General features: G+C 50.5%; 2 protein-coding genes across 2 annotated transcripts in view; both read right to left on the reverse strand.

The window, feature by feature from the left end:
- Window positions 1–6,075: 6,075 nt before the first annotated feature.
- KISS1R (KISS1 receptor) lies at window positions 6,076–8,553 on the reverse strand. Its single transcript, XM_006898012.1, has 5 exons — window positions 8,289–8,553; window positions 7,772–7,896; window positions 7,207–7,342; window positions 6,787–7,019; window positions 6,076–6,582 (listed from the first exon to the last, which is right to left on the reverse strand). The coding sequence occupies exons 1-5, from the start codon at window positions 8,530–8,532 to the stop codon at window positions 6,076–6,078; spliced, it is 1,245 nt and encodes a 414-aa protein (XP_006898074.1). The 5' UTR covers window positions 8,533–8,553.
- A 5,862-nt stretch (window positions 8,554–14,415) lies between these two features.
- The window catches only part of LOC102856398 (transmembrane emp24 domain-containing protein 4-like), a 25,923-nt gene continuing 14,630 nt past the window's right edge, over window positions 14,416–25,708 (reverse strand). The window contains exons 2-3 of the mRNA XM_006898013.1: window positions 17,378–17,528; window positions 14,416–14,873 (exon numbers count right to left, since the gene is read on the reverse strand). Coding sequence (XP_006898075.1) covers window positions 14,416–14,873; window positions 17,378–17,528 — 609 coding nt within the window. The remainder of the gene's footprint in view (window positions 14,874–17,377; window positions 17,529–25,708) is intronic.

Below are 25,708 nucleotides of genomic sequence, written 5' to 3' on the forward strand. Positions count from 1 at the left end.
GGGTGTGGGGAGTCCGGCAGTGGGGCAGGACCTCTGGCCGAGCCAGGTGCCCCGTGGCCAGGACTCTCTGGACCAGGACAGGGCTGGCCTCCTCTGGGCCAGAGGTTGTCAGGTGTCTTCCCGTCGTTACCGGGGGTTCTGGAGTCCACAACAACTCAGCGACTCCAGGACCCCCAGATCGGAGCTCTCAGGGTCGCTGTCACGCTCCTGCCCACGTGACAGCCGCTGTCCATTCTGTTGAGGGTCCTCCTTTTCCTTGACCCAATTCCTGGCATCATGTCTTTTCCCACTGGCCCTTCCTGACCTCCTGCCCGGAGGACCTGGGTGCTGTAGGGCCTCTGAAGGGCGCCAGCACCTCTGGGAGCCGAGACTTAAGCTTGTGGCCTGCGATGTTGTAGAGCACCCTGGAGTCCTGGCTGACCCCCCCCAGCAATCACACTGCCCCTCCCAGGGCAGCTGGTGGCCTTGAATTACATGCCTCTGGGTTGGCAGCACCCCGAGACCACCAAAGCTCCCTGGCTCTTCCCAAGCACCACTGGCTTTCCAACTGTCCTTCACACGCATGTGAAGAAGTGAAGGTACCCCGTTTGGGTCAGGTGGGCCTTAGTCTTTAAAGTGACCCCTTGCTGCTGCTTGTTTTGTGATGAGATGGACTGACTCAGTGACTGGAGAAATGGGAGTCAGTGTGTCAGAGTCTGTAAGAGGCTCCGGATAGGACAGGTTCAGAGCTAACGGACAGTGAGCGGGTTGCTATGAGTCACAGGCGACTCAATGGCACATAACAATGACAACATTAATGACAATTGATTAATTCATTAATACAAACGTCTGGGCACCCCCTTACCAAGCAGTGCCTTTCATCGCACCCGTGTATCTGTTGGCTTTGCACCTCGCTCCCGCCATCCCATCAAGGGAACCCTGTCTTTTGCTGCCTCTGCAGCTGTTTCCCGAGGGTCCCAGTGACTTGGAGCTGTCCTCCACCTGTCCTGACGGTGCCTCTGTGCCACGGTGAAGACTTCTGTTTAGGTATAACCCACCCTGAAGTGGGTGATCTTTGATCTTGTGTAGTCAGGGCACCCGGCCCCCTTCCCTTTCATCCACTGCTGTTGCGTCCACCCGCTCCAGGCCCTGGTGGGATTCTGAGGCTGGGGCCTGGGGAGGTGAGTCACTTCTTTCCCCTGAGGAGCTGCTGGGGGGCTGACATTTAGCCCAGTCCACCTCCAGCTAGTAGCCAAGGCAAAGCAGGATCATGGAGAGTTCCTGTCAGGGGCTTTTGGCATGTGGTCTGAGGGACCTGTGCATGTTCCTTCAACTTGGACAAGATGGTGGACATGGCGAGTCCAAGCCTGGGCTGATGCCTGATTGAGCTGATGAGGACAGGCTGGGGGGCTCAGAGCCGACGGGGGCCACAAAGGACAATGAGGACAACGACCGAGGGTCCTGCGGTCTACATCTGCTCCTTTTAGTGAGTTCCGCACCGACGGCCTCAAGGGCCATCACTGTTCAGCCGGCCTGTCCTCAGACTCCTCTAAGGGGTTTGAACTGCTAACCTGTCTGCACCACCTGGGCTTCCAGCTGGGCATGCCCTGACTGAAAGTCCTTGAAAACCAATTTTTGCAGTCAGACGTTAGAAAATGTCTGCATTTTTATTTGCTAATTGTGGAAAACCTCTCAATAGACCCTCTGTCCACCACCCAAACAGGGCCTGAAGGTCCCATACCTGCTCCTCCCCTGCCCTCTCTGTCCAGGTCCTGTCCTGGCCTCTCAACACGGTGCTTCTCTCTGTCTGGGTCCTGTCCCAGCCCCTCACCACAATGCTGCGTGGCCATCTGCCTGAGACTAGAACAAGAAATAATGGCAGCTCCCAACTTACACTGTGTTCACATTACTTCAAACCAGGCCTTTCTTCAGCACATGTTATCTTAGAGATAAGGACTTTATCATCTTAGCACTTTAAAGGACCTCTTAAACGTGCTAAAGAGCAAGGACATCACTTTGAGGACTAAGGTGTGCCTGACCCAAGCCATGGTATTCTTATGTGATTTGTGTGCATGAGGAGCTCTGGTGGTACCACTTGTAAGGTCACGGTTCTGGTGGTTCGGATCCATGATCAGCAACTCAGGAACCCAGTGGAGGGCCAGCTGTGAGTGGGGTCTGGTAGAACTGAATTGTGGGGGTTTGTGGAGCATGCATGTGAAAGTTGGACAGGGAAGACCCAAGAAGAATTGACGCCTTGGACTTGTTAGCCAAGAACGTTGAGCACGTCATGGACTGTCAGGAAAAGCAAGTCTGCCTTGGAGGAAGCATCCTCTGAGGTGAGGATGGGGGGACGTGTCTCACGTCCTGGGGCATATTATCAGGTGCCTGGTCCCTGGAGAAGGGACACCGTGCTTGGAAAAGTAGAGGGGGAAAAAGGAAAAAGAGGAAGCGCCTTAATGAGGTGGAGTGACACCGGGACTGTGGGCTGGAGGCACAGTGGAGACTGTGTGAGGGCACACGTGAAAATACTCATAATAAAAGCTAAGCGTTAGGAAAACTGGGAGGAACAAAGGAGGCATTCCCCTTATATGTAAGCCAGTTCATGGCCATCAAGGAACAAAGGGGTAGAAAACCCATGTTCTATTCCCACAATGGAATACTATACCGCACTAAAGAACAGGGAAGATTGATACGATACTACACAACGGGGGGGTGTGGAGGACATTATGCTGAGTGAAATGACTCAGTCACAACTTGACAGGGTCTGCGACCACTGCTGTGACAGCAGAGGGTGCCTGGGGGGGGGGAGTGGAGAGCAGGGACAATGCACAATGAACCCAGGAAAGGATCAGAGAGGAGAGCCCAACCTGGGAGGATGGATGGACAACATGGCACAGCAGTTAACAACCTGGAACAGAATCTGAGCAACTGCTCAAATGGGAGGGGTGGGGGAGGGGACTAGGAGAGATTAGATGGGTGGGTAAAGGAACTGGCAAGGTGCCAGGAGGGTGTGCTGAGACGTGGTGGTGGTAAGGGCACTGGCACACATGATAAGACATGGTGGTGAAGACGTGTTGGTGGAGATGTGAGAGATGTGGTGGTGGAGACGTGGTGGTGGATCTGTGGTGGTGGTGGAGCCGTGGTGGTGGTGAGGTAGTGGTGGTGGTGGAGCCGTGGTGCTGGTGGAGCCGTGGTGGTGGTGAGGTAGTGGTGGTGGTGGTGGATCTGTGATAGTGGTGGTGAGGTAGTGGTGGTGGTGGAGCCGTGGTGGTGGTGGTGAGGTAGTGGTGATGGTGGAGACGTGGTGGTGGTAAAGGGTGCTGGTAGGATGACTAGAAGTGCGGGTTTATGGTGAGGTTGCAACTACAGGACTGTTAGTCTGTAGGTGATCCCACTCCCTGCTGCTAAGTTCTGGCTCCAGGTGGCCCTCTGCTGTCCCCGAGTCTGTATCTTTATGTTCCAAGGAGCAGCTAGTGTATTTGAACTTCTGACCTTTCAGGTCAGTAGCCCAGCACCTCACACACTGCACCACCAGGGCTCCTGTGGCCCCAGTGATGAGCTGACAAGCTCTTGCTTGCCTGCCTCTGTGTGGGAAGGCCTGAGTGACCCCGGTGACTCACTTGTCCAGGCCCTGGCTCTCTCCCGGCTCCACCCCAGCACACTGAGACACTGTGTCACTTTTACTAAGTCTTCAGCTTGCTTCAGCACTGCCAGCACACAGCCTCAGGGTGCCCCCACCACACACACCTGCTATGCACCCCAAGAATGTCTGCCCAGCCTGGGTGCCAGACAGAGCAAGGCAGACATGGTCCAGCATAGGTGATGACAGCCTGATCCAGCTGCACATCCAGGAGGGCTTCCTGGAGGAGGAAGCCACTCTGCTGAGACTTGAGGTGTGAGTACAAAAGAAGCCACTGAGGCACAGTGTCTGGGCAAGGAGGGAGACGGTGCCTTCAGGGAGCTCCAAGGGCATAGGCTGCAGGAGGAAGGTGGGTGAGAGGGCAGTGGGACACCCAAGTAGAGGAGAAATGTCACCCTCAGATTCAGTCCTGCTGAGGGGAGCAGACAGCAAGCTCCAGCGTCAAACCTGCATGGTCAGCCTTTGAAAGAGGAAGCCCCTTGAGAGGGACCAACAGTGTCTGCATCACTGGGCACTGCGGGGGCTGGGGTGGTGGTTCTGTCACACACAGATTTCTGTAAGTCGCTGGAGGCATGAGCCAGTGCTGGGACTCCAGCCATTCCTGGAGATCACCTATCAGCCAAAAGACAGGGTGCCTCAAACACGTAACAGCGCCACGAGGCTGGGAGGCTCTGGGAACCATGGAAGGAGACCTAACAGGAGGAGGTGGGGAAGCTACATGAAGGGGATGAAAAGGAGGAGAGCAGACACATTGTGAAAGTGTAACAAGTCACTGAACCTGTTTGTTGTTGTTGTTAGGTGCCATCAAGTTGAGTACAACTCATAACGACCCTACGAACAACAGATCCAAATCCTGCCCTGCCCTGTGATATCCTCACCTCTGACGCATTCGAGCCTGTTGCTGCAGTCACTGTATCAGCCCACGTGGGTGAGGGCCTTCCTCTCTTTTGCTGACCCTCCACCTTCCCAAGCATGATGTTCCTCTCCAAGGAACAGCCTCTCCTAGCAACATGCCCCAAGTACGTGAGCTAAGTCTTTGTCATCTGCCTCCAGGGAACAGTCTGGCTTCACTTTCTCCAACCCATATCTGTTCTGCTGGCTTTCTATGGGATATCCAGTACTTTTCTCTGACACCACAGCCCAAAGGTATCAATTCTTCTGCCATCTTGATTCACTGTCCAGCTCCCAGATGTAACGATTGAAAAGGCCATGGCCTGAAATCAGGTCCACCTTAGTCTTCAAAATGGTATCATTGCTCTTCAATAATTTGTAGAGGTCACTGCCTGAAAACTTACCCAGTTCAATCCATCTCCTGATTTCCTGACTGCTGGCACCAAGTGTGTTGATTGTGGATCCAAGACGAAGTAGTAGTCCAGGGCCCTCCTGGGGGCTAGCGCCAGGATTCTCACCTTCCATGTGGGGGACAGGACGTGAGAGTTGGATTCCCAATAGTCCACCTTGGTGTCGTCACACCAGCCCCAGAGGCGTCTGTGGCTGATGCTAGACAGGTGTCATGGAGTTTTCCCACGGAGAGACCAGGCAGAAAGGTTTGGTGACTGGCAGCTCCAATCAGGCTGTGACTCCCCTCCAGATCACAGAGGTCTGGCTGGCAGGCAGCTGGCGGCCAGTGCAGGACTGGGCAGGGTCCCTGCACCATGCCGGTGGCCATGCTGGTTTGGGCTGACCAGACAGAAGCTGACCACAAAACTGTAATGTCCCCTGAATTATTTAGAAGATGTCAGCCCTCGGGAGATGCAAGCTGATATGCCTGAGTTCAGGATGATGTGAGGAGTCTGGGAGCCCTGAGTCTACCCTTCTTGTGGGCACACAGTGCTGCCTCTGGTTTTGGGGCCTGTGACCACCCCAGTGGCAGAAATGGCAGCGGGAACCCAAGGCCTTCAGACCCTCCTCTGGGATGCGTCTGGCCATCCGTGCAGACCACTCGCTCCCATGGAAGTGACCTGCAGCAGTAGAGTCCGCAGCCAGCAAGACGGAGCCTCGGGTCAGTTCTGGCCCGGAGGAGTCGGGTGGGGAAGCCCAGTGGGGATCCCCGCAGCGCCATGGAAGAAGAGAAGCTGAGATCCAGGACCCTCCGTCTAGGGGATGGGTGGTTCCTGGCAGCTGGGCCCCCAGGGTGGGTATCTAACCACGTCCCCTCCTCCCAGCCAAGCCTGCAGTTGGCCCTTTAACACCCGCGCCTCCAGCGCTAACATGAGCATAGTCTCCAAATAGTAACAACTTGGAAAACAGAAGCAGCCTTACCTCTTACCGTCAGCCACAAGGTGGCACTGAAACGACTCCAGACGTTTTCTGGAAAGATCCAGAAGAGGCCAGCAGTATGTAATCTTCAAAACGAGTAAATACAAAAAGAATCGTTAAGATATCAACAGCCGCAAGCAGTGTGGCAAATTTGTACCAAGCGTGAGAAGGGGACCAGACAATTATCTTGCACATTATTAGGAACACTTAGAACGATAGGGCAGCGTTTCCATGCCCACAGCCGCCTCTGCGCGTGCCCAGTCCGGTGCCAGGGCGCACGGCACTCTTGCTCCCGGGCCGCCGCTGTGCGCCTTTGGCGTCCTGGCGGGGGCCGGGTGGGCGGCCAGACGGCGCAGCTCAGCGTGCGGGCCGGCAGGGTCCAAGGGTCCGGGCCGGCAGGCGCGCTGGGCGCGCTGGGGGGCACAGGGGCAGACGCGGCGGAAAGCCTGGCGGAAGTGGGAGCCCAGGAAGGCGTAGAGCAGCGGGTTCAGCGCCGAGTTGCTGTAGGACATGCAGTGCGCGCAAGTCTTGAGCGCGTAGGCGGCGTAGCTGCGAGGGTGCCAGGCGCCCGCGGGGCCCAGCGCCTGCAGCACCAGGAAGAGCTGGATGGGGCCCCAGCAGGTGGCGAAGAGCAGGACCACGGCGGCCACAAGCCGCGAGACCTTGGCGCGCACGGCACCCGCGCGCTCCGAAAGCAGCTGCCCCTGCGGGTGAGGGTGGTCTGAGGGCCCGGCTGAAGGAGGCCGGAGCTCCCCGGGCCCCTAGCCGCCTCAGCTAGACCCCGGGCTGTACGCATCTCCAGGTGCCCTCGGCGCCATGCCCTCAGCGCCACCCCGACGGCACTTCTCTGCAGACACACTCTACGCCTCCACCCTCCGCCCTCGCCTCGCGCTCCCTGCGCCTCGCACCTGCCGGGCACCGTCGGCGGGCGCGGGGCTCACAGCGGCCCGGCGGAGGTGACGCAGCATGGCGCCGTAGCAGGCGCACGAGGCGAGCAGCGGCAGCAGGTAGAGCGCCACCAGGTTGTAGAGCGCGAAGGCGCGCTCCAGGGCGCGGCTGGGGAAGGCCTCGCTGCAGTAGATGCGCGGCCCGGGCGAGAGGCGATGGAGGGCGAGGACCGGAGCCGACACGGCCGCAGAGCCTGCGGGTAGCCAGGGCTCAGGCTGCACCCCAGAGTGCCTCCCGGCTCAGCGACACTCGGCTACGCTTTCAAGGCAGGGCGACCGCGCCCACTTTCGGGGTGCGCAGTGGAGGCCCGAGGAGGGGCAGCAGGAGGCTGCGGGCACACACTCTCTACCCCCAGCCTCGCGCCCTCGCCTCACACTCACCCACCCAGATGCTGAGACTGACAGCCAGCGCCAGGCGGGGCGTGCGGCGGTGCAGGGCTCGCAGCGGGAACACCGTCACGTACCAGCGGTCCACGCTCATGGCGGTCAGCGTGGCACACGTGGCCTGCACAGAGACCTGCGCGGGCCGGAGCCGGTGTGTGGTGTCCTGCCGGCCTGGGGCCCATGATGGCCACGCCCACTCACCCTACCAGGTCCCCACTCGGGCCCACGGGGCGTGTCTGGGAGGGACCACCCGCGGAGGGCGGGGAGGATGAGGTGGCGGTTGGGCTGGCCAGGCCAGGAGCTGTGGCCCTCCTTGTCGCCTCTCACTGACCATGACTGCAAGGTCGCTCTAAACCTTCACTTCCACTCTGAGGGGGCCTGGTTCCACCTGTTTGTTTGGGTCCTGGGCCCCGCCTCCGCCACGCCCATGCCCCTCCACCGCATCCCTCAAGGTGACACCACCCATGCCCTCTCCAAACCCACCCCCCGCCACGTCCCGGCTACGCCCACCCCTTGGGTCAAGCCCTGGCCAGCTGCGTCCAGACTCGCGCCCGGGGCGCACCTGCTGAATGTAGTTGACGAACTTGCACATGAAGTCACCCAGCACCCAGGCGGGCAGCGGGTACAGCAGGGCCGTGAAGGGTACGCAGCACAGTAAGAAGGTCACGTCGGTGGCCGCCAGGTTAGCTGCAGGGGGGCGGGGGCGAGAGGGCGCTGGACTTCCTGAGTCACCGGCGCCCCACCGCCACCCACCGCCCCGGCCGAGTGACCAGGCAGAGGCAATGGGCACCTCCGTGTTCAGGGAGTCAAGAGTAACCAGCCCCTATCTCCGCCCTCAGTGTTCGCATCTGCAAAATGGGAGCAGCGGTTAAGTCTAGCAGCCACAGCAGGCAGCAAATGCTGGGTGGGCACCGGGCAGGGAAGACTCTTCCACCCCACTGTTCCGAGGATCGCACCGCTATGCTAACACGGTGACCCTAGAGGAGCGATGCGCGCTCCCCGGCGCGATGCGCGCTCCCCGGCGCGGGTCCCTGCTTGTCCGCCAACCCCTGCTGTCAGCCCAGCCTCCGGGCGCTCACCAATGTAAAAGTTGGTGACTGTCCGCATCTGCTTGTCGCGGCAGACCACGTAGATGACCAGCGAGTTGCCGGCCAGGCCGACCAGCATCACCGCTGTGAAGAACAGGGGCACCAGCCAGGCGTCCACCTGCCGCGGCGCAGGGCCCTCGCCATCCGAAGCGTTGGCGCCGCAGCCCGGGCAGTCGGACGCGTTGACCAGCGCCCACGAGGACTCGTTGGGCCCGGCGGTGGTGGCGGCGCGCATGGCTTCGCTGACTTCCTTTTGGAGGCCCCCGGAGGGCTGCGAACAGGGCCCTGGAAGGTCTGCGCCTGGGCGGCTGTGTTGGGCTCAATGTGGGTCCGCGGCGGCCGGCCGCAGCCAGCGTTTATATCCTGAGCCTCCCGCCCCCGCGCCCCGCCTCCGCCTCCCCTGCAGCGCCAGCCACTGCCCCCTGCCTGGTGCCCTCCGTTCACCTGCCTCCCTCCTCCCACCCTTCTCCCTTCGTTGGCACCACGGGGAAGGGACAGGAACGAGGAGGGGATGGCTGACTGGCCGGCAGGGGGAGCAGCCTGGCCGGCTGAGGGCTGCAGCATCAGTGGGTGGGTCAGGCTGCAGGTGAGGCTGGCACAGGGCACAGAGCGTCGTTGGAGTCAGCTTCTGGCCGCTGAGGGGCAACTGGGGGTCCCGAGCAACTGCAGGAGGCTCAGATGTGTTGGCCAGAGGATGCCCCATGAATGAGCCACAGTTCAAGTCTGCAACTGGTCCGCCTTCTGTGGACACTGCGAGCAGCTGGCCACAGGAACTGCATGCAGGGCAGTTCCCAAAGTGACCCATGACCCACACGTGGAAGTGTGGCCCATACTCCCACATGAGGTCTGCTGGCTGCTCTGAATACACAAAACACTTGTTTTTTGAAAGCGGAAAACGTGTGGTGCTGGAGTGATCGGGTGCTCTGGCCAGCCAGCTGATGAATCATACTGACCAGTGATGGTGGGGGGAGTGCCCCTGGGCCTCTGAGAAGTCACCTTTAGAGAACAGTGCAGCAGGGAGTACCTAGGGAGTGAGGAACCCCGTCTGACTTGACCCAGCGCTCTGAGCATATTAGCCACCGGGCAGCCCCTGGGGAAGGCATGGTGCTTAGACAGGCGGTGGTCACCACAACAACATAAACAATCCAATTGAAAAATGGGCACAGGATATGAACAGACACTTCCCCAAAGAAGACATTCAAATGGCCAACCAACACATGAAGAAATGTTCAAAACCCTAGCTCTAAGATGCAAATCAAGACAATGAGATATCATCTCACTCCAGTCAGAACAGCAAAATTTAACAGAACAGCAAGCAACAAATGCTGGCGAGGTTGTGGAGAAACTGGAACCCTTCTTCACTGTTGGTGAGAGTGTAAAATGGTGCAACCACTGTGGAAGGCGGTGTGGCACTTTCTCAAAAAGTTGCAAATAGAAATACCATTTGACCCAGCAATTCCACTACTGGAAATATATCCCAAAGAGACCATAACTGACACCCAAGCAGATATATGCACACCCATGTTTATCGCGGCTTTGTTCATAATAGCAAGGGGTTGGAAACAACCTAACTGCCCATCAACAAACGAATGGATAGAGAAGCTGTGGTATGTTCACACAGTGGAATACTATGCTGCATTGAAAAACAAAGAACTCATGCAATATTATTCAAAATGGGTGACCCTGGAGGACATTATGCTGAGTGAAGTATGTCAGTCACAAAAGGACAAATACTGCATGGTGCCACTGTTATAAAACACGACTGACATTGGGGTTGGGTGGAGGCTAAGAAAGATGGGATAAATAATGTATACTGCACTGAAACGGATGAGGGAGAAAACTATTTAAAAGGGATATGTGATTAGGTATTATTGTCATGACAGGAATATAGAAGGAAGGCTGCACAGTGGAGTGGACCTGGGAGGAGAGATTGTAAAACAACGGGGGAACTTTTCTTTTACTTTTCAAAGAAGAGTGTACTAGAGGGGGAGGGGTGGGCAGGGAGAAAAGTGCAACAATGAATGAATGGAAATCCAAAATCTTTGTAAATTTTCATTAAAATTAATTGTTGTTGTTGTTATGTGCCTTTGAGTTGCTTGGGACTCATAGCCACCCTATGTACAAGAGCCCTAAGTGACTTTCTATCCTGCGCCAACCTCACCATCTCAAACACACTCATTCCCACCACTCCAGTCACAGAATCGATCCATCTCATAGAGGGTCTTTCTCTCCTCCACTGCCCCTCCACTCTGCCAAACATGATGTCCTTCTCCAAGGACCAGTCCCTTCTTGCAACATGTCCAAAGTAGGTCAGACAAAGCTTCAGAATCCTTGACTCCAAGGAGCATTCCGACACCTTCTCCAGGACAAACCTGTTTATTCTCCCAGCAGTCCATGGTATATTCAACACTCTTCTCCAGCACCACAGCTCAAAGGCACCAATTCTCTTTCTACATCCCTATTCACTGCCCAACTCTCCGATGCATAGCACGTAATTGCGAAGACTATAGCCCTGATCAGGCACACCTAGTCTCCAGCCTGATGTCATTGCTCTTCAGTACTCTTGAGAGGTCCCTCACAGCCTACTTTCCCCAATGCAATTCGTCTCTTGATTTCCTGGCTGCTGTTACCAAGAGTGTTGACTGTGGAGCCAAGTAAACTAAAACTGTTAACTATCTCAATCTCTTCACCATCTATACTGATGCTTCAATTGGCCCAGGGGTGAGAATCTTTGTTTTCTTGATATTGAGCTTCAATCCATATAGGAGGCTGCAGTCCTTGACCTTCTGCAGCAAGCGCTTCAGGTCCTCCTCAGTTTCAGCAAGCAGGGTTGTGTCATCTGCATAAAGTAGGTTGTTGATGACTCTTCCACCAATCCTGGTGCCACATTCTTCCTCGTATAGCCCAATGTCTCAGATGATCTGTTCTGTATACAGATTGAAAAGGTATGGAGACAAAAATGAATTAAAAAATGATAAAATAATGAAAAAAGAGAAAGACAAGGATAAGCACTCTGGGCATGTAAGCCACCGTGCAGCCCCTGGGGAAGGCCATGGTGCTTAGAAAAGTGGGGGTTCAGTGCACAGGAACCTCAGCAGGAGGGCTGACAGTGGCTGCATCAATGAGCTTCCTCACAGGGCCGAGCTGGATGTTGCTGTACTTGGGAACCAACTGTGTCAACACCACCCCTGCTTTGGAAGCAGATCATCAGGCCTCTCAGAGAAGTGATGGGTGGTCTGCACTGCCAACCTTGGCTTAATCGCCACCCCACTGCAACCCCAAACGCCTGTGTAACAGAAGACGGAGACGCTGTCCTGGGATCTTCTGCTACTGCAGATGCTAGAAGGGGGCGGCTTTGGTAAACATTCGTTTTCTTACAGTTTAGATGTCTCGGGCCCCAGATTCCGAATGTGAGCCCTCCGGGAAGGTCCTCATCTCTGAGCCGCTCCCGCGTGGTCCTCTCATGGTTCACTCTCCCTTTCCCGTCTCTGCTGCTTCTTTTAATCTTTTTTATATCTTAAATGATATGGACTAACCCATCTCCGTATCACAACAGATTCAGTTCTAGCTCGTTCTCCTCAAGCCTGAACTGACTCATAGCTGACACCCCAGTTTTCCAAGGCTCTAAATGGGAAGAGACGGCTCGGTAGGTTTCAGTCCTTGGAGAGGGGAGGCCTTGGGTGAGCAGCTCAGCTCCCTACGGATGAGGCTCTCCCGGGTGCATTCCACCCACAGGCTTCAGAGGTGAAGAATCGCACCTCACAGTTTGGGGGGATATAGTGAGGTCCACAACAAAGGGGAGAACCATTCCTTGTTCCCTTCTTAAGATCCCCAATGTTATTCTTGACAATACCTGAAATTGGGTAATGCTTTGAAGCTGGTGGCCTAGTGCCTGTTAAGTGCTGTCGGCTTAGAACGGCCCACAGCGGCCCAATGATCCATAGGTCTGAGCCCTCCACTCCCCGTGCCACCCTCACAGTCTCTGACACACTTGCGTGCATTGCTGCATCACTGTGTCACCCCACCTGAAGGCTTCCTGTCTTCTGCTCACCCTTCCAAGCATGATGTCCCTCTCCAGTGAGCAGCCCCTTCCTAACAACGTGCATGGAGTATGTGAGACAGAGCCTCACCATCCTGGTCCCCAGGGAGTACCCTGGCTGCACTTCTCCAAGACACACCTCTTCGGTTTGTTGACAGTCCCTGGGATGTTCAGTGCTCTTCTCCAACACCAACTCAAAGCATCAATTCCTCTTCTGTTATCCTTATTCGTTGTCCAGCTCTCAGATATATAGCAAGTAATTGAAAAGATCCTGGCCTGGATCAGGTACACCTTAGTCCTCAAACTGATATCATTGCTCCTCAGTATTTAGAGAAGTCCCTGCCTGACTGCAAACCTTTCCGGTGCAACACCTTTCCTTATCTCCTGACTGATGGTACCAAATGTGCTACTTGTGAGTTCAAGTAAGATGATGTCATTGAGAGTTTCAGTCTTTTCTCTATCATGATGTTGCCTATCGGTCCAGTGGGGAGGGTTTTTGTTTTCTTGATGCTGAGATGCCATCTCTATTGAAGGCTGCCGTGTTTAACCTTCTGCAGCAAGTGCTGCAAGGCTCCTCACCTGCAGCAAGCAAGGTTGTGTTGTCTGCATAACACAGGGTGTTGATGAGTCTCCCTCCAATTCTGTTCATAGTTGTGTTCATAGAGTTCAGCTGCATGAATTATTTGCTCAGCATAAACATTGAATAGGTATGGAGAGAGGATATAACCCTGATCGCACACCTTTCCTGACGTTACACCATGTAGTGTTTCCTTACTCTGTTTGGACAACAGCCTCCTGGTCTAGGTCTAGGTTTCACACGAGCACGATTAAGTGTTCTGGAATTCCCATTCTTGTCTTTTTCTTTTAGATTTCCATTCATTCATTGTTGCACATTTTATCTCCTCTCTCTCTCTCCCCCCACCCCCAGTTAACTTTCTTTAAAAATATTTGTTCATTGTTGCACAATTACCTCCCTCTCTCCCCTACCTCCAGCCCTCTTTGTAATACACTGTTGTTGCCTGAGGGTAAAGTATTAATAAATGAAACAGAACACCAAGAATATATAAGTAAATAGAGGTAAAGCAGGGGCGAGCAGCGAAAAACTAAAGCGCCAAACCCAGCTTCCCTGTGACTATTTAAAATTGCCAGGTAGCAAATCACAAAGATAATTCTATGCAAAGGAAGCTAAGCTCTTTCTATTGAAAACCTTATGCTTGACTCAGGAGAGAGGGGTCAGCAAATAAAAAAATTGACTAAATGGGTAAGGTCTGCCTTGGTGCTTCTGGGGGAATTGCAGCTTGTATTTGTGCTCCCTTATATTCTGATATAATATTGGGTTTATTATAAATATTTAGTATAAAATTTGACTTCCCATAATGTACCTCTTATTCTGGGATGTCATACATACAATGCCTAATCATATATTCCTTTTAAGCAGGTCTTTCCTTCATCTATTCCAATACAATGTCATTATCTGTCCACTCTTTTTTTCCTTTTCCTTGTTGTGTACCTTCAAATAGGCTCCAAGTGACACAGGAGGAGATTGCCCCTCCTTCTCCAGCAGAACATCTGTGGATCCAAACTATCTGTCCATTCTTTTTTTTTTTACTACAACACATTTTATTTCACTGTAAAATCCGTATAAAGAACAGATATAGTTGCCAAGAAGATACATCACACTTTAAATAAGAAGGGGCATTTAAAATGCAGTCTTCTGCTAGCTCTGAAACTGTCACCTCTTTGATGGAAACCCTAGGTATCCATTAGAATGCTCTGAGGGGTTGAGGCCTTACAAGCTTCTGGGATGCATGCTTTCTGATCCATGGGCCACTGAACTGAGAACTGCTAGAGTAGTTAACAAATATGTGTTACTAAATAGAAGGAGCTACATTGTTGCTTAGTTGAACTTGGAAGGAAAATATAATTTATCAAAAAATAACTATAGAAAAACAAACAAACAAATCTGAATCTTCAAAGGCCAACGATCTACCCCTTATTTACATTCACAAAACAACTTCGTGAACTCAGGATGAGGCAGGGGAGTAGTGAGGCAGAGGCCTGCTTCATAGGGCCTTCCTTTCATCTGTACAAGTGCATGAACAGAGTGAGTTGAAGAGATGATTTCACTTGTTCATTCCCTTGGTAGTCCTGCTCTTTCTGGATCTGCTCCACCTGGTCAAGCAGTTGGCGCACTCGCAGCTGCAGCCGTGTCAGTTTATCTTTGGCAGCAATCTCTGGATAATTGTTGGCGTGTTCTCCAACTTGAATATCTAGGTGCACACGCAGTCTGCCACCAGCAAAAAGGGCCATCCTGGTGGAGTTGGAGCGCAGGCAGATCTGATGGTCTCTAGGAGTGTGGGAAGTAAAAGTGAAGCGGCCCTCGGAGCCATACTGCCGGGACAGTGTCACCTTCCCTTCAGGGTCCTTCACTTCCACGTGCATCCCCAGGCCGGGGGTGGAGGGCAGGAAGATCTCTTTTGGCTTATCCCACATCTGGGTGCGGTAGTTCCCCTTGCGCCGAGCTTGTCTCCTGCTTGCTTGTGCGAGTGTCTCCTCCCAGGTTACTTGCGCTGGTGCTGATTTAGCGAGCTGTATTCCTTTTCAGTCACCTAATCTGTTTAGGCTGCCCGATCAACTATCTGTCCATTCTTATCCTATTCTCCTCCCAACCCCTGATGTCAGACTTACTTTGTAACCATAGTGCTATGCAGTATTTGTCCTTTTGTGACTGAGATATTTCACTCAGCATGATGTCCTCCAGGGTCCTCCGTGTTGTGTAATGTTTTACAAGTTCAATGGGTTTTTTTACAAGTTCATTGTTTTTCAGTGCTGCCTAGTGTTCCATTGTATGAATATACTATACTTTTTCTATCCATTCATTTGTTGATGGGTAGTTGGGTTGCTTCTATCTCTTTACCATTGTGAATAATGCAGCAATCCACATATCTGTTTAGATGACAGTTCTGGTTTCTTTAGAGTATATAGTCCCAGTAGTGGCATTGCTGGGTCAAATGGTATTTCTATTTCCAACTTTTTTGAGAAAGCGCCAAACTGCCTTCCATAGTGGTTGCACCATTGTACACTCCCACCAGCAGTGAATAAGAGTTCCAATCTTTCCACAACCTCACCAGCATTAATTGTTTGCTGCCCTGTTGAAGTTTGCTATTATTGCTGGGGTGAAATGATATCTCATTTTTGTTTTGGTTTGCATCTGTCTGATAGCCAGGGATTTTGAGCATTTCTTTGTGTTTGTTCCCCATCTGAATGTCTTCTTTGGTGAAGTGTCTATTCATATCTTGTGCCCATTTTGCGATTGGGTTGTTTACCTTTTTCTTCCTGAGGTGTGATTCCCATTCTTTTCAGTGTTAGCCATAATTTGTTACGATGCACATAGTCAAATGCCTTTGCCTTACGCTGGCAACACAAAGGTGTGCGGTTCAAATCCATGGGAGAGGAAGGGCTATCTCCTCCTGTGTGATTTACAGTCTCTGAAAGCCCACTGGAGGGTCAGTCAGTCTGACTTGGTTCTGACTGAACAGTGAATAAGGGAGAGGGAGGCCTAGGTTGTTTGAGGAGTCTGTGGGGCTGCTGGCTTGGTTGGCGGGAAGACGTGTGAGGTGAAGTGGACATACCCTCAGGCTGAAAAAGAGCAGCAGGAGATTGGGGCCACGCAGGTGTTAGGAAAGTGCAGGATATGCCCCCTCCCTTACCGTGATTATGACCAAGAGTGAGGGGAAGGCACTGCTGGTGTCCTCAGGAATCCAGTTATTTTAGGATCTGAGTCCTCTTTAAGTGATAATGAGTAAGGATGTCACTTTAGCGACTAAGGTGTGCCTGCCTCAAGCCATATTTTCAATTGTTTCATATGCCTGCGCAAGTTGGACAATAAATAAAGGAGACTGGAAAAGAATCATGCCTCTGCATAGTGGTGCTGGCTAACACCATCTCATGGACTGCCAAGAGGATGCAAACAAATCAGGGTTGGAGGCAGTACCCAAGGTGCTCCTTAGAAGGAAGATGGTAAGACTTTGTGTCACGTACTTTGGGCATGTCGTCTGGAGGGACCAGTTCCTGGAACAGAATGTCATGCTGAGGGAGGAAGACCCCCAGTGAGCTGGGCTGACAGCGGCAGTGCTTTAAGTGTGGCGAGGATGGGAGGACGGCGCAGGCCTGGGCGAGGGGTGGTCAGTTGTCTGTGGGCTCCCGTGTCCTAGGGCTTGGAGGTGACTCATGGCCACCTGACAGAAGGCTCTGAGCTTACGCCCCACGCGCACTGGCTCCAGCGCCCGTGGACGGCTTTGCGTGCTGTCACGTTAGCTGGGACGCCTGCCATGTCTCTCTTCTGGCTCAGTTCACCCTCGGTCACTTGTCCTGGGCAGTCTCGCCCCGAGTGGGGTTGTGTCCCCACCAGGTCGTGGCGGTGTTTAGCAGGCATGTTATACAAGTGTTCAGGTCTTTTGTTCATAGGGTCACTGTGAGTCATCTACGACTCGACGGCACTTAACAACAACACCAACATAGAGCTCTTTGGGCCTCGAGGATAGAAAGTGATGCTACCAAGTCAAAGGCAGGTGATTTTAATCTGCAGTCCACAGGCCTGGTTTTAATTGTTTTTGGTCAAACATTCTTCCAAGTGGCATAGTCCTGGTCTGTCCATTTGCTGGACAGAGGTAATTTGTGGTTGCTGTGATGCTAAACACTGTGACAGTGATGTGTCAAATGTGATAACGGTTACCCATGGTGGACAGTGTTTGGTGGTGCTCCCTGATGAAAACAAGTTTGGAAGCAGGAGTGGAAGCATCCACATCCAAAATAGCTTGCCTCTGGAAACCCTGAACTTGGAGAAACGATGAAGGGAAGGACTTGGCCTCAAGGGTCAGGATGTTGCTTCCAGGTCCAGCTGGGAGGATTTTGTTGTCTCAATATGCAGGTGATCGTCCTCACGGAATCTTCTCTTCACTGTGACTGGAGGCTTCATTTTTTTCCTTCCTTCCTTTCACCTTGAGAAATACCGTAGGTTGTCATCTTCCCTGGTGTCTACCGAGGGCGCTGACCACGTCCTTGTCGGGCTTGGGGGCTTTGATGGTGCAGCACGCAGAGACCTGCCCTGCCCCCACATTCTGCACCCCATCTGGAGGTGTGGGTCCTCTAGCGGCTCTGAGGGAGGCAGGTGGGCTATCCCCTGCACGCAACTGCAGGCAGGACACCCACCGGGGTCAGGCCTCCAGCCCAGGACACCGGCTGAGGGTCAGCTTGGGGTCTGGGCCAGCTCATAAGCATACTTGGTGGCTTCAGTTACTGCCTTCAAAGTTGCCCTTTAAAAGCTTCTTCCTCTGTCGGCCTCAGCTCCCCCGAGTTCTGGTGTGGGCCCCCCTCTGTCAGCCTCGTTTCCGTCCGTCCCTCCCGCCTCTGCTTCCTCTCGCCCCCATTGGCCTCGGCCTCCCTGTGCTCTCCCCTGGACCTCGGGCTCTGTCATCAGCCCTTCCTTGTCTGCTGCCTTTTTCCTGGACCCTTTGCTTTCTCCATGTGTGAGCCCCACCCCCACCCCATGTCCTTCCTCAGCTCCTCTGCCTCCAGTTATCAGTGTTCAGTGTATGAAATCAAATGTTGAAATGGTGTCTGAATCCAGGTCCTACTTGGTCAGGACTTGACTTCATCTATGAGACCTGGAACTTGCTCAGGAGTGACTGCAGGGTTCGTTTTTTTGCTCTGATATCTCGCAAAGTTCCCATCAAACTGCACCGCCCCCCTGCCTGCAGTGCTCGCCCCCTTACCCCCGTCTCCCTCCTGTGGCCCCTCTGGACATCACCGGCCCTGCACGGGCTACTCCTTCCACCTGGTCCACCTGTGTCACTGGGCAGAGACCCCAGCCATCGCTGGGACTCCTCCTCTCCTCCACTCAGTGCCACTTCTGTGTCCCCAGCAGATGGCACAGGGCCCCTAATAGTCAGTCCCTGTCCTACTTTGTTGTTGTGTAAGTACCCTCAAGCCTCCTGTGACTCCTAGTGACCCTGTCGGGGACAGAGCTGCTGCCCCTGCGCCGCCCCATATTCACCACGTCTGACGTGACGGACAGTTGTCGCGGTCACTGGGCCAATCCATCTTCTTGAAGGCTTTCGTCTGCTTGCTGACTCTCACCTTTTCCAAGTCTGGTCTAGTTCTTCAAGGACGGGCCCCTCCCGCAACACGCCCAACCACCAAGGAGCATCCTGGGCGCCCCCTCCACCAAGACCAACTTGCTTATTCTTTGGCAGTCCAGGGATATTTAGTTTGCTTCTCCAACATCACAATTCCAAGGCATCGATTCTTCGGTCATCCTGAGTCACTGTCCAACTTTCAGATTCATAGGAGGCAGTTGAAAAGACCATGGCTTAGATATGGTGCACCTCACTCCTTAAACTGACATCGTTGCTCTTTAGCATTTTGGAGATGTCCTTGACAGTAGATGTTGCCAATGAAACACATCTTCTGATTTCTAGCCTACAGCTTCCATGGGGATTGATTGTGAAGCCAAACAAAATGAAGTAATTGATGACTTCAATATTTTCTCTGTCATGGCATTGCCTTTTGGTCCAATGATGAGACTTTTAGTTTTTTTTATGTTGAGGTGTGATCCATGGTGAAGGCTGTATAGTCTTCGATCTTCTGCAGTATATACTTTAAGTCTTCCTTTTTTTCCCTTTTTTTTAAAATTAATTTTAATGAAAGTTGACAGAGACTTTGGATTTCCATTCATTCATTGTTGCACACTCTCCTCCCTGCCCACCCCTCCCCTTCAGTTCACTTTTCTCTTTGAAAAGTAAAAAAATAATTTCATTGTTATACATTCTTTCCCCCCAAGTCTACTCCACTGTGCAGCTTTCATTCTGGACTCTTGTCATGACAATAATACCTAATCATATATTCCTCCTAAATGGTTCTCTCCATCATCTGATTCAATGCAGTATACATTATTTGTCTCCTCTTTTCTTAGTTTCCCCCCAAACCCAATGTCAGACCCACTTGATAACAGAGGCACTGTGCAGTATTTGTCCTTTTGTGACTGAGATATTTCACTCAGCATAGTGTTCTCCAGGCTTATCCATTTTGTATAATATTGCATGAGTTCCTTATTTTTCAATGCAGCGTAGTATTCCATTGTGTGAATATACCACAGCTTCTCCATCTGTTTGTTGATGGGCACTTGGGTTGTTTCCACCTCCTTGCTATTCTGAACGAAGCCGCGATAAACATGGGTGTGCATATATCTGCTTGGGTGGCAGTTCTGTTTATTTATGGTATATTCCCAGTAGTGGAATTGCTAGGCCAAGTGGTATTTCTATCTCCAACATTTTTTTTAAGTTTTGTTTTTTTTTAGTGTGTGTGTGTGTGTGTGTGCTGTCAAATTGGATCTGATTGGTTCAGGAGGAAATTGCTCCTCCTTCTCCAGCAAAGCATCTGGTGGATTTGAACCTCATACCTCTGGGATTGCAGTGCAGCTTCTTGCCATTAGGCCATCAGAGCTCCCTCCTATCTCCAACTTTTTGAGAAAGCACGACACCGCCTTCCACAGGGGTTGCACTATTTTACACTCCCACCAACAGTGAATAAGGCTTCCAGTTTCTCCACAACCTCGCCAGCATTTATTGTTTGCTAAGTGCATAAGGAAGGCTGTTGATAAGTCTCCCTCCAATCCTGATGCCACATTCTTTTTCACATAGTCCAGCTTCCTGCATGATTTTCTCAGCATACAGATTGACTTTTATGGGGAAAAGGTAGAACCTTAGTGCGCACCTTTCCTGATTTTAAATCACGCACGGTCCCCTTGTTCTGTTCAGACAATTGCTTCTTGGTCTGTGTACAAGTTTCACATGAACACAAATAAGTGTTTTGGAATTCCCGTTCTTCTCAATGTTAGCCATAATGTGTTATAATCCACACAGTCAAATACCTTAGCAAAGTTCGTAAAACCCAAGTATGCTTCTGGTCAACTGACTGGAAGAGATTGATATTTATTCCCATTCCAAGAAAGGTGACCCCACAGAGTGTGGAAATTATCACACAACATCACACACAATCAAAATCCTGCTGAAGATTATCCAGAAATGACTGAAACAGCATATTGACAGAGAACTACCAGAAATACAAGCTGGATTTAGAAGAGGCCTTGGCACTAGAGGCATTATTGCCGATGTCAGATGGATCTTGGCAGAAAGCAAAGAGGACCAGAGGAATATCTATCTGTGTTTCATTGATTATGCAAAGACATTTGACTGTGTGGATTGTAACAAATCGTGGCTGATTCTGAGGAGAATGGGAATCTCAGAACATTTGATTGTGCTTATGTGAAACCTATACTTGGACCAGGCAGCAATCCTAAGAACAGAGCAAGGAAACACTGCAGGGTTCAGAATCAGGGAATGAGTTTGTCAGGGATGCATCCTGTCTCCACACCTGTTCGATCTATATGCAGAACAGATCATTCGGGAGGCTGGGCTTTATGAGGAGGAAAGTAGAGGAAGACTCATTAATAACTGACGTTTTGCGGATGACACAACCCTGCTGGCTGACACTGAGGAGGACCTGAAGCAGTTGCTGAAAAAGTTCAAGGACTATAGTCTTCAATGTGGATTGAAGCTCAGCATCAAGAAAACAAAGTTTCTTACCACTGGGCTGACTGGCAGCACCATGATAGACGAAGAGATTGAGATACAATTACAGCTGGCTCGGCTCCACAAGCAATACTCTTGGCACCAGCCATCAGGAAATCAAAAGATGAATTGTACTGGGAATGTGTGCTGTCAGGGACCTCTCCAGAGTAGTGAAATGCAACAGTATTAGTCTACATACTAAGGTGTGCCTGATCCAGGCCAGAGTCTTCGCCATTACTTGTTATGCATCAGAGAGCTGGACAATAACTAAGGATGTCAGAAAAAGAACGGATGTTGTGGTGCTAGAGAAGAGTCTTGAACCTATCATGGCCTTCCAAGAAAACAAATAGGTATGTTTTGGAGAGAGTAAAACCCATTTTCTCCTTGGAGGCTAGGAGTTTAAAGCTCCATCTCACATACTTAGGGCACGTGACCAGGAAGAACCAGTCCTTGGAGAAGGACATCATGCTCGGAAGGGTGGAGGGACAGCACAGGAAAGGAAGAGATGGATTGATACAGTTACTGAGACAACAGAGGTGGAGTCACTATGAGTTGCAGGTGACTCGACGGCACGTAACAACTACAAGAAGCGTCTTTCTGGTGTTCTCTGCTTTTGTCCAAGACCCACCTGACCTCAGCAGTTATATGCCTCATGCCACGGCCTTTTCTGACTCCAGCTTGAATTTCCGACAGTTCCCTGTCAATGTACTGTTCTGGTGATTGTTAAATAATCTTCAGTAAGATTTTGCTTGGTGTGATGTTAATGTTGTTGCTAGGATACATTCCACGTTCTGCTGTATTTGCTTTTTGTTTCCGCCCAATGGGGACAAATATCTCTTCCAGTCAGCGCCCAGGTAGCTGTCTTCCATTTGAGTTGGCAGAGACTAGTGAGCTCGTCCATGGCTGCATGCGTTTGTTGAAACACCCCAGGTGATACGCCGTCAGATCCTGGGTGTCACTGCTTTGCTGGTGCCTTCGAGCATCTTGGGCTTCTTCCTTCAGTGCTGGTGGTTCTTGATCCTACGCTGTTTCCTGGGATGGTTCCGCGTGGTCGGCTCTTGGCACAGGGACTGTGTTCCTTCCAGTTTCTTTTGATGCTTCCTGCATCGGTCAAGCTTTTGCCCTTGGAATCCTTCAGTGCTGCAACTTGAGGCCTGAGTTGGTTCTTCAGTTCTTTCAGCTTGGCAAATTCTGGGCACGTTCTTTCCTTTTGATTTTCTAACTCAAGCTCTTTGCACATTTCATTACAGTTCTTTGCTTTGTCTTCTTCAGCTGCCCTTTCAAGTCTGTTCAACTCTGTTACTTGAGCATTTCTTTTCTTTTGGCCTTTCTCTAGTCTAGTGCAAGTTTCAGAGTCTGTTCTGACATCATTTTCTTCCCTTCCTGTCTTTATAATGGCCTTTTTATTATATTATTTTATTTTATTATATGATTTTATTTCATTATATGATCATATTTTCATGGATGATGTCCTTGATGTCACCCTACAACTCATCTTTAGTAGTTAGTGTTCAACATTTCAAATCTGTTCTTGAGGTTTTTAAATTCAGGTGAGATAGACTCAAGGTTGTATTTGGTCCTTGTAGACTTGTTTTCATTTTCTTCAGCTTCAGTTGGAAGTTTCAATAGTTAGCTATTATGTGTACAGGACTTGTCTGTCAGTTTGCTGTACTGGGGTGACTTGCAGGTTGCTATGAAGCTATGCCAGTGATATTTACAATACCAGCAGAATCACCCATGGTGGACAGATCTCACTGGAACTTCCAGATTGAGTCAGACTATGAGACAAAACTAACCATCAATTCCTGAAATAACAGATTTTCGAAAACCCTGTGCATAACAGGAATATTGTCAGATACAGTCCTGGAAGCAGAACTGGAAGCAGAGTGAAAGGCATTAAAAAAATTAGGAGAAATCGCTTAAACGTTGATGAAACATTGGAACATGAATCTAGGAAAACTGAAAGTAGTCAAAGAAGAAATGGAATACACAAAGATTAATATTCTAGGCAATTTTGAGTGGAAATAGATTTGGATTGGCCATTTTTAATCCACAGCTCATCCGGCCTTTGTTCGTTAGATTTCAAGGCCTCAAATCTGTTCCTGAGACGGTTTTTAAGTCCAGGTGGGATAGACTCAATGTCAGATTTCAGTTCCTGTGGATTTGATTTAACCTTCTTTAGGTTCAGTTTGAACTTGCTTATGAGGAGTTGATGGTCAGGCCTGTAGTCTGCACCTGGCCTAGTTCTCACAGCTGATACTGAGCTTCTCCAATGAGTCTTTCCACAGATGTAGTCAGTCTGATTCCTCTGCAGACCATCAGGTGAAATCCATGTGTGTATCCACTATCGTGGAGCTCTGGTGGCCTAGTGGCAAGAAACTGCACTGCAATCCCGCAAGGTGCAAGGCCGCAGCTGCTCTGTGGGAGAAGGATGGGCAATTTTCTCCCATGCTTAACCGCTTCTGAAAACCCACTGGAGGGTCAGTTATGGGTTGGTTCCAACTCTATGGTATGCAACAAAAACAACAGCTGCTAGTAATATGGGTTGGTTTTTTTAAAAAACAAAAAATCGTTTCTTTTTCAAATCAAGCGACCAGACTGCTGAATGTTAAAGCCTCAACAAGCATTGCGTCTTTGCTGTCACTGAGTAAGACCTTCCGTTTGATTTTTCTTGGTACGTAGCACTTTTGTTTCCCAGCATCTCCATCGGTCACAGTCATGGCAGATAGTTTAACTTCTGCTTTCAAGGGAATCTGTCGTCAGAACCCCCATTTCCAGTGCAACAGCTGCGAGCAGGATCCCGTCAGAAGTCCATCTGTCGGGACTTCTCTACCGAGGTTGGCCGGGCAGTCCTGCTTCAGCTGCCAGAACCTCACCCTGCTGAGGATGATATCCCTGGAGTCTCATGGATATTCTTTGTGCCATTTTTTTACCACACTTTTTATTGTTATTAATGAAAGTTTACAACAAACTTGGGTTTTCATTTATTCATCATTGCAGATTTTCCTCCCTACTCCCCCAGTTCACTTAAAAAAAATTCATTCATTGTTGCATAATTTCCTCCCTCCCTGCCCAGAGTCCACTTTGCTATACACCTCTTGTTCTAGACTGTTGTCATACAAATAATGCCTAATCATATATTCCTTTTAAACAGTACTTCTTTCATCTGTTTCAATGCAGTTATTTATCCCCTTTTAATTTCCTCAAACTCCTATGTCCTGTTTTTCAAACAGTGGTGTTATGCAGTATTTGTCCATTTGTGACTTAGATAGTTCAATCAGCATAATGTCCTCCAGGGTCACCTATGTTGTGTAATATTTTTTGTTCCATTTTCAGTGCCGCATAGTATTCCATTGTGTGAATATATCACTTTTCTATCCATTCTTTTGTTCATGGGCACTTTGGTTGCTTCCATTTCTTTACTGTTGTGAGTAAGACAGCAATAAACATGGTGTACATTTGTTTTGCTGGCAGTTCTGGAATCTTTAGGGTATATTCCTAGTAGTGGAATTGCTAGGTCAAAGGTATTTCTATTTCCAACTTTTTGAGAAAGTGCCACACCACCTTCCATAAATGGAAGGTGCAACCAGATGCTCTGCCGGGGAAGGAGGGACAATCTCCTCCTGTACTGGTCAGCTCTGATTTGACGGTACACACAAGTAATAAAATAAAAAAAATAAAAAAAAAAATGGAAGGTGCACCATTTTACACCCCACCAGCAGTGAATAAGGGTTCCAATCTCTTCACCTCACCAGCATTTGTTCTTTGCTGCTCTGTTGAATTCTTCTATTTTTACTGGAGTGAGATGATATCTCATAGTCGTTTTGACTTGCATCTCTCTGGTAACTAGGGATTTTGCATCTGATTACTTACCCTCTGAAGGCCTTCTTTGGTGAAGCATCCGTTCTTATCCTGTGCACATTTTGAAACTGGATTATTCACCTTTTTCTTGTTGAGGTGCTGGAGTATTCTATAAATTTTAGATATGAGTTCCTTATCAGATATGTCATTATGAAATGCTTTTTCAGTCTGTGGGTATCCTTTTTAGCCTGCTGGAGAAGTTTTTTTCATGTGTGTAGGGAACTGATTCTTAGGTAATACCATTCATCTATTTTATTCTCTCCTGGTTGCGGGTTCTTTGCGTCATTTTAAAATATTTCTGTAGGTAATGTTCTGAATAGGTAGTCTCTTCAGGTTTTACATCTCTTGTTGTGAAATCTGTAACACAGTCCAGAAAGGAGGTTCCTCTGAGTTTATTGCCGGTTTCAAGAAATTCCTTAAATGGTTTTATCTGATCAGATTCTAGTATTTGTGCAGCCATGTTCTTTTGATTTGGTTATTAGTCACCTTTTCTGACTCATGAGTTTCTTTTCTGTTCAGCAGCGGTGGTTGGCTGCCCCACGTTTCCTTGAATGTCCCCAGTGCGGTGTGTTCTCACCTAAGCGCAGACTCTTGCACCCAGCGCCTGTATGAGGTCGGGGGCTGCAGGGCCAATCAGACTGATAGTTGAGCCTTTTGCTTAAGTATCAGCCCGAATCTGTTGAAAGGTTTTGAAAGACAAATTTATTTAATTCCGTGGGTCTAACAGTCTTCTTGATGTTTCTTCTAAAAGGTGTTTTCAATAAATAAATCATTGGTTGTACACTTGATTGTGCTTATGTGAAACCTATACTTGGACCAGGAAACAGTCATCAGAACAGAGCATGGTTCAAAATCAGGAAAGGAGTGTGTCAGGGATGTGT

The sequence above is a fragment of the Elephantulus edwardii genome, unplaced genomic scaffold (genome assembly GCF_000299155.1).
Source record: "Elephantulus edwardii isolate Elephantulus edwardi_28Jun2011 unplaced genomic scaffold, EleEdw1.0 scaffold00217, whole genome shotgun sequence".
Classification (NCBI taxonomy): Eukaryota; Metazoa; Chordata; class Mammalia; order Macroscelidea; family Macroscelididae; genus Elephantulus; species Elephantulus edwardii.